The following is a 14314-nucleotide window of genomic DNA, read 5'->3' as shown; positions in this document are numbered from 1 at the left end:
CATGGCAATATTCAGTCAATGGAGAATTCACTATCTTCTTTTGGGGGGATTTTCTCTTTTTGAGACCCGAGTATAAAATTATACCGCGTTGAGCATTTTTATTCTGTGATATATTGTGATGGCATCACCTGTCAGTGCCTGTCCTTTATTTCTGGGTCGATGGACTTGAAACATACTTAATTGGGCATTACCTGATACCAGCATATTGCATAGAGGTTCAGTTAAAGTTGACAATGTAAGGGGCTTGCTTATTCATTCTCATCTACATTGTACACATATGGACTTAAATGATGGACTTAGACGACATGCCACTATTTCATGTGCTGAAAGAAGCATTTTTCTCAACAACGGCATTGAAAATTGGCCTTGATTTCTCAAATTCCGCTTCTGACCTGAATGAGTTTGATGGAGAGATAAATAAGACAAATGAACAGCAGCATGCGTGAGTAAAACATGGTCTTTGTACCCTCAGGGTGTTCCTTTGACTCCTTTCCTTGAGATTTTCTCAACTGGTTGCAGTTTTTCATAGAGGGGGTCATATGCATCCCCATTTGAATGTTTTTGGGGGAAATCTTTGAAATGACTGAAAAAATATTTTAGGACGTCAAAATTGCCCATTTTGGCCTGACATGTGTTCTTCTCCCCAAATCTCTTAGGCTGATGCTATAATCAAGTATGGACTAATCTATCCTTGCTATAATCATGACACAATACATTTTAGTTTTGTCCAGAATTAGCAGTAAAATCTGTTGGGGTGCTCTAACAGAAAAACCATTATCAACTACCGTACAAGAAAATTATCCAAAATATCAATTCCAAAGCGCAGTTTTGAATTTGATGACATTGGACTTCGATTGGCTCACCTATCTATTAACTCAGCAAGCCAACTTGAACTTCATCGAATTTTCATAAGAAATTGCAATTATTATCACTCAAATCCTTTAGTGCAATCCAAAATATCATAGCCATAAGGTGCAAATATTCAGTTAAATGTCACAATAACCTATGGGAATTGTATAATGGCAAAAACAAGGCTTGCTTTATATGAATTGTTTATCATTACCAAAATTTTCGGAAACTGGAAAAGTTGCAGGGTTCCCTGATCAAAAGATGCTTTGGTTTATCGAAATTTTGTCATCATAGCTCTCTATTAAGGGCATTAGATATTGACAACCCGCGGAAAGTAATCGAACAGAAGCAAATTGGACTTTTAAGAAGGATTCTCTCCATCGATTGTAAAGCACGAGACGTCGTCATTGGCACGAGAAAAATTAAGGGTACCCTGTGTAACCGAGTGTTTAGTTCGTCGGGCCTCTCTGCCGCCAATGTCCTGTTTGTAAATCCAACATGTAGGCCTAGACGTATCACCAGGGAGGAAAATGGAATTGTGGATTCGGTAAAAACCTTATGTGCCAATCTAAACCGGAAAAGCCATAAACTATTGAAGCTTTTACTTTCACCCTTTTGATCGCTTTTTTATTCGTTCTCTGTGTATGATTTTTATTGCATATTTGTGTTGTCTGCTCCTTATTTGGAGGTTTTTTTACAATAAATTATTATTATTATTATTATTATAGTCGCTTAAGAATAGTCACAGCGCAGTTCAAAAGATCCAGGTTCATTTTGATCTTTTGTTGTTGACATTTCCTCCCAGGTTTCTTACATGTGGCATAGCAAGCTATTTAAATTTTACATACCAGCATCATTAAAATTGGCTTAGTTTCAAGGTAAATGTCAGCTTTTATCGACGTTTACCTTGATGGCAATTGAGTTTTAATGTTCTTGATGCTTTTCTCCATACATGTACATGTTGTTCCTGTGATGTACAGCTCTTCTATTGTTGTATCTTTCTTCAAAGGGATTGAATCCAAGGCACTACACATTGATTGATAGATGTTAAAAAAGGAACGTTTTGTAATGGCGCATGAAATTGGATTTTTCCGCCAGATTGAATAAAAGATTTTACTGCTTTGCCTTCATCTATGAACATTTGACATTGCCTGAAAAAACGGAACGTTTCCGCTGATGAGTGCAGTATTTGAATTGTTTCTGGTAACCCAGCATTATTTTCTATCAGATTGGAAACTTGAAGGACATTCAGTTTGGAGTTAGGTTTCCAGTGGCAGTGCAAATGGACTTCGGAGCTGACTAAAACTACACTACAAGTGACTACTGGGTGTGGTAGATGATCAAAACCCTATCTTGCAATCTCCATGATCTGCAGATACTAGAGTGTTCCTCGGATAATTCAATCACCTGTTGGCATCAACCAAAATTGCTCTGGATTCTAGCAGTACCAGAAGTGATCCACATTAAGTAACGTTTATGGAATTGATTTGACACTGACAGTGAAAGTACCCAAATATCCTGGTGATTGTTTCAGATCGCTGAGGGATACAATTCTTTTGCCAGGCGAGAAATCAGCATAGGTTGATTGGATTTCTCCGAAGGAGTAGGTTTGCTATTTCATGTATAAATCACATCTCCAACATATTTGGCACCGACATCAAGTTGCAACAGGATTTCACCGAAGCTCCTCTGACATGCAGTTGAGCTAACCTGGAGCTGGAGTGTGAGTCGATCCGATATATCCCCGTTGTCGTGAAACTACCAGTACGGGATAATAAATCCGCGCCAGAATGTCTGACGATGACTCTGACCTTGCCAGCAATTTTGGTGATCAAAATGACAGGTTAGGACTTTGTGGAAATAGTTTTATGTGGAGCAGGATGTCCTTGTCCTTTAGTGTGAGAATCATTGGTGAAGATGCACTTTAGCATAAATGTAGGGTGGTGGTAATTAATAGTCTTATTGTTAAGTGTTGAGGTGCACTTGTCTCAAAAAGTAGGGTTCCTGCTCTTGTTGCCCTCCTAACTCTTTCACTGCCAGCCCTATTTTAAAGTTATTCCCCCATCTTGGCAGCATTTTTGCCATTTTTACCACTTTTTTGTTGCAGGAGCTGGGGGCCCTCTTTGGCACCCTCGACCACGCCCTCGGCCACGTGCAGCTTGATTCCCAACTGCAGCAGGCTGCGCCCCCTGCCCACCATCACCTGAGTCATTGTCACTACTACTTATATCATTACCCCCAACTGCCTGGTCATTATCATCATCAGTATCAGGCTGACCCCTCAAATTGATCTCAAATTGGTCTATCTTCACCAATAACACCTGACTCGAAATACCCACTTCCTGGGGACAAGATTGAACCGAATGCTTCCGAGAACACTTCCGAAGACATGGCGGGAGGTTTAAATCAACGTAGAATCAATAGTTTGGTTTACTTTTTGATGGGTAGATGGAAACACTGGGATAACGTTTTGAAACGTTATTGGCAATTTAGCGCCCTATTTTCAATAACGTTTTAAAACGTTTTTGGCAGTGAAAGAGTTAATAGATTCATCAAGGCGGTGTCCATCATTGGCACTGCTCTCCTCCTCAAAGTCTTCTTTTCCTGGCATTCTGGTATGGTTATGCTGTCATTCACATGGTATAGAGCTCGCAGCTGCACCCCCTACCTCGAATTCACTTTCCTCTCCCCAACCACAAAACCCGTTCATGACAATTTATGATTCTTCAAGTGAAAGATTTCTCACAGGTGCTGTGCAACTCATGAGGAGTCTAGTTTCTGGAAGGACTTTGCCATTGTGGCCAGGAGCATCTCAACTAGTTTGCAATTTATATATTGTCTGTAAGGTCACTGTGATTATGACATAAACAAGCTCCTGGAAAAAAAGACATTCGCAATTATACAAAACATTAAACTTTAAAGTTGGACATCAATCATGTCACCAACTGGCTTCGAGGTTCAAGTATACTAACTAATCTTCATTGTATTTATCATACACAAACATTCAAAGGATTTGAACTGTCCTCAGTACTAAATTCGACCTGAGGTCTTAAACTGCTCAAGAATGACATTGAAAAAAAGGGATGTCTCTGATTTATCTCCATCTTCGGGATATTTTAGTTCACTTTAGTGATGGTTGGCCTCTCTACAGTCATGACACCATTTTCCTCTTGCCTAACTGCACTACAGCTTTATAGTGTTCTGATTGAGATGATTAATGGATGATTCCCGAGTGATGTTCACCGTCCACCTGCAGGGAATACAAACATTCTAATAATTATGTTTGTACATCGAGACACAGAATATTTGTGATCGAGACGCAGAATATTGGTCTCGTGCATATTATTGCTTTTGTTCAACCCTGGTTCATATTGGTTTTTGAAGCAAATATTTTCGAAATAGATGTAAAGTGAAAAAGAGGTTATGCATGTATATTCAAAAATTAGAAATATAATTCTGTAAACGAGTTAATTTTCGTCATTAGAGCGCCATGCCAATATTTCTTAACTTAATGAATGAAAGCCAAATTTTCGAACTTTAGCTTCAGTTGCTTTGAGTTATTGAATTTCTCATGTAACAGAGGTCACACATCATTACCACTTCCACTCTGATTTCAACTCTAAGGCTGCATTGCAGATATTTAGTGAAATCTTCAATTGAAATAAAATTCATGAGTTCATATTGATAAATTGCCTGTAATTTTTGAAATTTTTGATATGTTTGTATTAAGACAGAATGATGATGTCGTGTCCCAAGTCGTAAAACAGCACTTTATCACTTGTGAAACGAATTCATTATTTCTGCCTTATGCCGAGGTCTGATTGGGAAATTCAAAAATGTTCATTTACAGGTCCATTTGGTTAACCCTTTAGCACTCCAGCGTTTTAATTGTTTTTCCATCTGTTCCTCCAGAAACATTCCTAAAAATCCTAAAAATGAACAATTTCAACATGAAATTTGTAGTGTTACTCTGTAAACGGATGACTCCATGACTCAGCAGAATTTCAGCTCCGAACATCGGCTCAAGCAGAACGATGTTTTGAGTCACCACTTTCATGTCAGATGTCAACCCCTAAATCGTGGTCGTCCACGGGTGTTTGAAGGAAAAAGCTGCGGGCGTTCACAGGAGTTTGGAGGGCTAAAGGGTTTAGCAATATGAAACCGTTTGTCAGTTCAGTTTTAAAAATTGCAGTTGTCATGTGAAATGTGGGTTGCATGGTGCGGGCCTTCTCTGTTCCCTTCTGTCCATAGAAGGTTTACGTTTGTCCAGGTTCTTTAGAGTTGTTACTTTTCAATGTCACGTCTTTTTATACATGAACCTTTAAATTGATCACTGGCTTCTGTGGCCCGTCTTATCCATCCCAACATGACAATAATACACAACATCAAACTCTCCCGAAAAGTGCTGAAAGAAGATAAATGAGAAATTCTGAAAGTGGAAAATATCATACATCTCCCATCACTGCATAACAGTCAGTGTATCCTTATGTCGTATTGAGCTTGGACTGTTGTAATTGGAGTGTAATCCCACCCAGTGAATGTAAAAGCCCATCATTTCGATACCTCAAGCTATATGATTTCATGTTTCTTTTCAGGGCATCCGAGATGGACCTTGGGGCGGCCATTGAAGAGACCACCATGGCGCTCAATCTCTTCCTCAACAACAAGTTCTCTGAAGCTAAAGCTATCATGGAACCATGGTAAGTTGGAACGGAGGGCCCATAATTCCTAAAATATTATTGTCGTTGCACTTCTTTTTGATGTGTTTGATGCCATGAACACTACTGCCAGAGCTGCCGGCCATAGTCAGTACGCACCTATGACCCAACGATCAAATTTCAGACCCCCCTCCTTGCGTGCGCCTTCATGTCAGTAAGCCGTACATTCTACAGTTTGTATGTGGAAAATAGGTTTATGAGTCCTGATGAAAAATTATTTCACGTCCCAAACACCCCTTTTTGGCCTCTAAGGCTCTATCAGTATCATAAGTCTTGAAATTAGCCAAAACCTGCATGGAAACGTGTTTTTTGGGGAGCATAATGTTTGCCCCCTCCCTCAATTATCCATGGATGCATCGAAAGTAGAACATATTTTTACATGATATTGTTGCCTTTATTGACCTTTCATGATCAATATTTCTATTCAAATTGATCACCATGACTTCTTGGGTAGCATCTGTTCTACCTGATGATGGTATTGTCCAATGAACCAACGTGATGCAGCCCATGGCCTAGGGCTCATTACTGTGATCTGCAAAACGTTTGCAGGCGTTCTATTTTTGTGACTTTGTAAATAGCAAAGACTTTCAAGAATAAAAAAATACAAAAAACATATTTTTTGATTGAAGAAACTGAAAACATCCTGCAAACTGCCAAAATAAAATCGAGACATTTTAACTCCTTACTGTTTTAGACGAGTTAATTCGTTACGACCATTCTCTACACCAGCGTTGTAAACAAGTTGATACGTCGACACCATAATGACCGGTTCTCTAAATGTTTTGAACGATATAAGATGTCACAGCGATCGTCGGCTTCACTCCTAGTTTGCCCAGAGTCATATAGATGGCAGTACTGGTGTGTCACTGTCTCTGACACCTCATTTCATTATCTATCATGTGCTGAAACAAAGGTGTCATTATTGAGCACAGGGTGACGCCCCACAAAAATATTTATATAAATCGAAAAAAGACACATTAGACTTTTCAATTCATTGTAAAAAACCTTTTCTTATGAATAACCTACATTGCAACAAATGAATTTTAACATTCTCTCCAGCCCCTACCACCCAACCCTAATGGCCCCAGAAAAAAAATTTTAGCTGTCGAAAAATAAAGGAAAGCATGTCTCCTACCATAGGAAAATAATGAAGTGAGATTTATTAAAAACAATGACCAATGTTTTATATTTTTTAACAATTGTTTCCAACAAAAAGCAATTATGCCTGAAACAGTTTAACACTGTGCGGTCGCTTTTCAAAATTTAATTTAACAGTTTAAATGGGTTAATTCTTTTTAAGAAATATTCATGAAGCGCAAAAAAATAGACATGGACATTTTATGGTATACAGTAGTAGACATGCCTAGATTAGAATCTAGGCCTGAGGCCTGTGGACAGATGAAGTATTTTTAGCTCAGCTGATGAAAGTCAGCAGAGCACACAGTGGGTAAAGGTATCGGTTTGCCAAAGAAAAATCGTGACGACACAAAAGAAACAGACAAAAGATTAGTTCATTTTGAGGGGCGTAAGGCCCACATTTATAAATTTTATCCGATTGTACCCCTCCGACACTGTAATGGGAGGGCCTTGTTTCTATTGTGTTGCAAAAGTAAACCAATACCTTTACCAACCGTGGAGCTGGTAAAATAACTATTCAGAATGGCATCTGTCCTTCCATCCGTCAACATGGTGCACGTTTTGTAATAAACCGTAGGACTTAGGCACTTCAAATTTTGCCATTAGGAAGAACACCCAAGGAAACGCCCCCGACAGAAAATTTAGTACGCTTCTCGATCACCAGGGGGCTCAAGGTGTAAATTACAAGGACATTTTTCGTGGCTTTATTCCAATAGATAGAGGCTTGAAATAAAGTTGACGAAGTCTGCATGCAAGTTGGTTTTGATAAAAAATTACAATAGTTTTGATTGATAGTGATACTTCCAGTTGGCATTACTGAGCAAAAGTCTGTGTAATTGACCCAGTTTTAACTTGATTTGAATATATCCCGCTTTTGTGTAACTCCGAAGGTTGTGGGTTTGATCCCACTTCAGGGCAAAATAATTTTTCCTTTTTCACTTGTTTATTATATTTTCTTTATTTTTAAAAATTTGGCAGGTGGCCATCTTGGAAATTATATTTTTAAAGCCTTTGGCTGTAGCTAGAGTGACTAAATGGTTGGTGTATCTAATATTTCTTCATTACATATCACCCAAGTTTTCGATTTGATCTATTCTTCAAGGTCATAGGGCTCAAGCTCTTAAATTTCAACCATAAGTGGCACGATTTGTTATTATTTGTGTGATAGGCATATTAATAATATGTTAACAAAATTGAGGTTGAAAGAGATACCAGGTACTTTCCATGTTTTGTTTATTGTACCTATGTATTTCAGCTGAGTGCCAAACCCTTGGGTCTCTTGTTATAACGTCTTGTGTATCGATAAATCCCTTTCTGAAGAAATCAATTGGAATGATTTCCATACACAACGTCTCATGATGACAATTAATTTTAGCTCAACCAGGTTTTACGATCGCTTGTTGTCAGTCATCTGTTGTTGTTATTGTCCGTCAGTCCATCTGTCCATCTGTTGTCGGTCAATCTGTAATGCAGAACCATTTCATCATTTGTGATGCCTTTTCTCTGTCCTGACGAAACATGCATATTTTCTTTTTAATCCCATGTCATATAAGACTGCATGAAGATGTTGCGAAAAAATGAGTCAATATCACATTCTAGACAAATACAAAACCCAATGATTTATGTCAGCTGATTAGCATTAAAACTGATTTCAATTTGGAAATCAACATTATTTCAACATTTCTATTGGATTTTTGCCATTGTAAAGTGTGATATCCAGCCATTTTATATTTTCTCGTATCATGTGGTTGTGTCACATGTTGCAGGCACGTGAACCTTGGTCATTCTTTTTGCATGCTAGGGTATAAACGTCATTGCCCTGTCGTCATAACGTCATGGTGTCATTGCATTACGTCATCAAGGCACACCTTGGTCTTCAATTTTGGAATGACATAGTGGCCTGTGGTGCATGCCCGGTGGGTTTCGGTTGGCCTAGACCACCACTTAAGAGATATTTCCACAAAAAAAAATGCGGAAGCTGTCAAAAAGCATTTTAAAATCAAATTTTTCGTATATATTTTAGAATAGAAATTGATACCTCTCTGTCGGTGTTGATTGTCTCACCAAACCCGCTCGGGTGGAGCTGAAATGTTGGCCAAAACCTTGGCTTGGTCTACATTTTAGCTCTACCCTCGCTGTTTTGGTGAGACAACCACTACCTCCAGTTCGGTATCAATTCCTTAAACCATAGGTGCTGCCATAAAACTGAGGCACACTAGTCGCATAGTGCATTATACACTGAAGCCAAATTAGAGGTTCATTGTATTCATTGCGTTTTAGAATTTCTTACTAGAAGTCATCACCTGAACCCTGACCTATGCCTCACTTGTATGTATATCTTTAAAAGTTTAGTTAATTCGAAATTCGAGGAAAGTCAGTACTTTTTTCTCAATGTTCAACAACAGAAATCAATGTCCTCATCAGCCATCAAAATGTATAGTGTAAGTTTTATAATACCTCATACATGTAGGCCTATGATATTTAATCACTGTCAGTCTCAAATACAGATGTTACCACACATTTTTTGTCTGTATTTGAGAATATGGTGCCAAGTATTGATTTTACTCCCACCAATGGGCTGCAGCATGTTTTGATTAAATTGCCATTTCCATTGAACATTGTTGAAACAAATATGCACCTAATAGGCTTGAACATGTAGGCCTATGGTCGCAGACACGATTAACTTGCAACCAGATGTTGTTAAATGCATGAACCTTTTCCCATTAAATTATGAAATTGCATCTATTTTGTGGAAATAATGAGGTGCATGTGTTAATATGGTAAAACAACATGTAATCAAAAAATACATGGACACTACAGCCTATATATAGACATTTTCAGAAGTACATGGTTGTCACTGTCATTTTGGGCCACTGTGAAAAACTATTGGCCAATTTCTTCTAAGTTTGGTTTTTCTTCAATCTAATTTTTTACAAGCTTGGCATATAAGGAGTCAAAATATTTATTGTGCAAAGATTTACTGATTTGATGAATGTAACGCAACTGGGAATTTTCGCTAAAATTGAGGAGTGAAAATTCCCAATGCTCTCGTCCATTTTGGACCAGTAAATAATACCGAGTGGGACTGGCCAAACCCCCTCCTACCAATCACGACTTTTCAGTACGAGAAGTGTGCCCCTTGTGATTTTGTTGAGAACCATTTCATTGAATCATCTATTTCCAACTGCATGTTAACCATGTTTTCACCATCACTAACAGCTTCAGGGAGTTTGAGTCATCAGCTCATCACATGTCCTCATCGGAGGAAGTATCCACCCCGCCTAAAAACAAAATTGAAAAAAAACGTTTGAAGCATATGTAAGTGTGTGATAAATAAAATTTTGCATGTCGACTGTGCTTTCCCATTAGAGTAGGATATGAATTTGAAGGGTTCATTCTAGACATGTACAAATTATGTAGCTAAATCTCAAAGACAGCAGTGTTGGCTTCTGCTTCTTTCCCTATCAAATAGAACTGAGATCAACATCTCAGAGAAGTGGCCAGGCGAGGCTTTAATTTTGGTGTCTGCGTTCCCCTACCATCAAGCCTCGGTAGTAGCAACTCCAGCAGGGAAACCCTTCCACAATCCTTCTGCCACTGGTATTGATTCTCTTGCTTTCCAGCCACCCATCCTTTCCTCAACAGCCCTGCATTCTATCTGTCTCTTAGAGTTCTGTGTGTACTCCCGTTGCTAATCAGCTTATCAGCTAATTGTTCTGACTACAGTCTAAAGAATTGAACTACAGTCAAAATCACAATTAAATCGCATCATAGGTGCATCATTGATGCGCTACCCAGCGCGTAGGTCCGCGTAATATACACGAAACGTAAGAGAGATGAACGCGTCACTGGTGCATCATGGGTGCAACTCGCACGTACGTGGCGCGTCACTGACGCTAAGCAGGATTGATGTCATTTGTGACTTGGACTGTACATGTATAGCTAGCTACCAGGTGCACCTAAATAAATTTCCTGAGAGATGTTTGTTTTTCTTCAACTTTTCTTGTGCCTGTGCAAATAGGATTATCATCTCCTCAGAGAGATGGCGTGTCTGCGGCTAATGCAACATTGATTTGCCAGGTCATACATGTAGTGTGGGAAAAAACGTTGCTTTGAACAATGTCAATTTGTCATTCTGCTTCGAAATGGATTTTTTTGTTTCGCCGGATATTTCAGTTAAGCTTTAAACCTGAACCCAGTGGTTGATGAATGGAGATATACAATTTACTACAACCCTGCTAAAAATGGTGGCAGTCCCAATTTTTATTTCAATAGACAATTTTTTTGCCACTTAGATACCTTGGTGTGGGGACCACTTCAAAACCGCAGGGTCAGGGACAGATAGAGGAGTCTGATGAATAGGTGGTGCCTCAGAGAAAGAGGGAGCAACCAAGTGTTTTTATGTCAGTTTCCCTATGTTTATGATAAAATTTTGAAGAATGTTCTGAAAAAAGGAGGGTGGGATGTGTGCATCCCTGTCTGAGGTTATGGAGCAACGATTGTATCAGCATACCTTGATGCAGTATCAAAGTTTATCCAAGTTGTGTACATGTCGGTTTGAATTCAGAATGATTATTTGTTTACCACTCCGAATTAAAAAGTTGAACCTGCTTAAAGCTGACATGCTTGCATAAAATCCCTGGAGGCCTAATCAGAAAACACGAACGCCTGACCGCCATGTTTCAAATATCCTCAATTGGCAGTGGCGCTACCATATTCACAAACTGTGTAACTTGGCTGCTGGAGTATTTATGCATGCATGCCAACTTGTTACAATGTATGGTAGTTTTCTGTGTTGTCTTGGGTACATATAGAACAGGTGAAACATCACACTTCATCATTGAGTCAGCTTGTTTCTTGTCCCTCGAAATTTCTTCAGAAATGAGGCCAAACATGATTAAAATGTTGAGACATATCTCTTGACTTTGATCGTTTAAAGATTCATCCGACTCGTTTATGCTTTTTTGCACATTTTCATTGAGTGATTTAACCTCATTTAGTCATGGTATGTTATTGACATCCTTGGTTCTACTGTGATACATAGAATTTATTTTGATATATATGCTTTCTTTGTTAATTTCAGGGCAACCTCAAGTATGTACCATGCACTTGGTTACGGCACCATCATGTACCTTCAAGCTGTGATGACATTTGATTCCGTAAGTTCGGACAGAAGATAGCTACAGATTTATGAACAATTGCCAATACTCCATTGCTATAAAAGGCTGAATTCAAGCTTGCACTGGAATGATATTAGCTAAGTAAACAACCTACAGTAGTGGATCCAGAAATTTGGGAAAGGGGGCGCAGCCAAACCTAGAATCCCAGTAGTGTGATCTTTGAGACGAGGGGGGAGTTTGGGGTCTTTCCCCGTAAAATAATTGGTAAATTGGTGCCAAATAGGTATTTTCCAGGCATCTGCAGACAAAAATTAAAAGCAGTCATTGGCTTCTCAGAGAGAGGAGCCTGATTGCCTGAAAATCGTTGCTCTCCAGCAAAAAGGGAGACAAGCATCTTATGCGCCCCTGACTTGTAAGGTATCATTTCTGTGTCATATTATCGCACTATTGTACGGGTTGATGTGATGTCTACTCAATGTGCAGCATGAATTAGACTCAAAATTAGTATTGTCAAGAATTGATGAAAACTTCTTGTTATTGATGTTGTCAATGATGAAACAGAGGAACCTCCCTTAGCGGACGCCTCTCTATTAAGGACAACCTTATTATGGATACTAATTTTGGTCCCAAATTGTTGTTTCCATTCAATTTGACCTCTCTAATCAGGACACCTCTCTATTAAGGACAGCACTTGTCAGTCCCGAGGGTGTCCTTAATAGAGAGGTTCTACTGTTATAGCATATTTTTGGAGAATCCAACTATGGTGCAAAATTTCAACATCTATGATTGTATTATACCAAAAAAACGTCTTAAATGAGTTTTCTATTTTAACAGGGTGATATTGATGCAGCTATTCAGACATGTAAACGTTCAGTTATCGTCTGCAACAAGAGGCGGAAGAAAACGTCCATGATGGATTCATTCTCGAAGGCAGTGAATAAACCGAACTATAATGCGTATACAGATGGTGGGTATATGATGGGCTGAAAACCAAATGGGAATTCATATCCCTTTTCATCCTTGAGAAGCAATTCCCTAGACTTCTGAGAATCGGCAGGCCTTCCAACTTGCCGAACTAGCCTGTCCTGGGAAACGAGAAAGTTTTTCAACAATGTCGGAAAATTATATTGCTGAAGTCTTCCAAGGAAATAATGTTGTGTTCATCTGGTAATATGGTTCTTTGACTTTAAGCATGAATTGCACCACAAATAAAGAAAAATGGACTCGAGGTTTGTCCTGTGGATAGCAAACAAATTGCAAATTATGATTGAACTGATTTGTGGTGCACTAAAAAGGAACTGGGTGGTCATTAAACCTCGAAATTTGATGCATTTGATATCAGAGTGTCCTTGTTACCAGATGAATGCCTGTTATTTTGGTAAATATACCAATAAGTGCACATTTTGCTGAGTGATGTTTTGGTGATGTAGACATGTTCCCAGGCCTCTTCCAGGCACCACTGTTCAGGAAGTAGGAGGGCCTGCCTTGAATACGGTAGTATGTAAATATTGAAACAAGCAAAATGAAACAAGCCAAACTAAACGAGCCAAATAAGCGTTTTAAATCGGAAATGAAAGCTCAAGTTTTTGTGTAATATAAATTGGATTTGGTCCAAGTATCTGGCATAAAATATAATTTCATACACAAAGTCCCATTCAATTTGGTTCATTTCAAGTTTTGATTGGTGCACCATAATACATTTAAACCTGATCTTCAATTTCTTGTTTGGAATGTTAATTTGGTTTGTTTTGTTTGGCGTGTTTCATTTTGGGTCTTTTCAACTTTTACACACTACCCTTGAATACATAAGATATAGGGTCGGATTATCGGCAGACTGGGGTATTGATTTTCCTGGGTGCATTTGCTGCCAATAGAATGCAGAACCTTAACAAAAGTTCAAGATTTTAGTATGGTGTTACTCTGAACTAGGTTCTTTGATATCGTATGGGTAGCAGTTATCTCAGCAGGAAAAAAAAAGGTGCAAAATTTGACAACTTACCCTGTATATTTCTGATAATTCTCATTAAAAAAAAACCCGTTGTGAAAACATATTTCTCGATGCTTGGAATAAATACTAGATATTTGTGTTGTAGTCACCTGTGATTCATTTGGGATTTTTCAGAGGAAATTCATGCAGAATTATGCTACGCTGAATGCCTACTCGAAAGAGCACTTCTTACATTTCTTCAAGACGAGAATCTCATTAGTTTTGTGAAAGGAGGTCTCAAGATACGGCAGTGTTACCACTCTTACAAGTAAGCGTTTTCTCTCCATAGTTTAGTTGTTTTTGCTGCTATTTTCATGCTGTCTACCATCTCAAGTCTTGCCTCAGCCAGCAGTGCCACTTGGGTGCGCATTGCAACACTTGCAACGTGAGGGAGGAGGCCCAGTGCATCAGCCAGACTGGGCATTACTGCTCTGGTGTCAGCAACCAGTTATTCATTTATCTTCAGTGCTTGTGTGCTTTTGGTGCTCTTGCAGAGAACAATG

The 14314-nt window shown here is 38.8% G+C and overlaps 1 protein-coding gene across 1 annotated transcript in view; it reads left to right on the top strand.

The window, feature by feature from the left end:
• LOC135486204 (tetratricopeptide repeat protein 39B-like) overlaps positions 1-14314 on the top strand; it is a 51795-nt gene that overhangs the window by 6454 nt on the left and 31027 nt on the right. Inside the window, exons 3-8 of the mRNA XM_064768857.1 lie at positions 1859-2692; positions 5445-5549; positions 9924-10022; positions 11788-11863; positions 12659-12791; positions 13947-14079. Of these exons, the coding sequence (XP_064624927.1) occupies positions 2640-2692; positions 5445-5549; positions 9924-10022; positions 11788-11863; positions 12659-12791; positions 13947-14079 (599 nt within the window). The 5' untranslated portion in view covers positions 1859-2639. The remainder of the gene's footprint in view (positions 1-1858; positions 2693-5444; positions 5550-9923; positions 10023-11787; positions 11864-12658; positions 12792-13946; positions 14080-14314) is intronic.

This window comes from Lineus longissimus, chromosome 4, assembly GCF_910592395.1.
Source record: "Lineus longissimus chromosome 4, tnLinLong1.2, whole genome shotgun sequence".
NCBI classification, from domain to species: domain Eukaryota; kingdom Metazoa; phylum Nemertea; class Pilidiophora; order Heteronemertea; family Lineidae; genus Lineus; species Lineus longissimus.
Note: the sequence above shows the minus strand (reverse complement) of the source record. Positions and strands in the feature narration are given on the sequence as shown.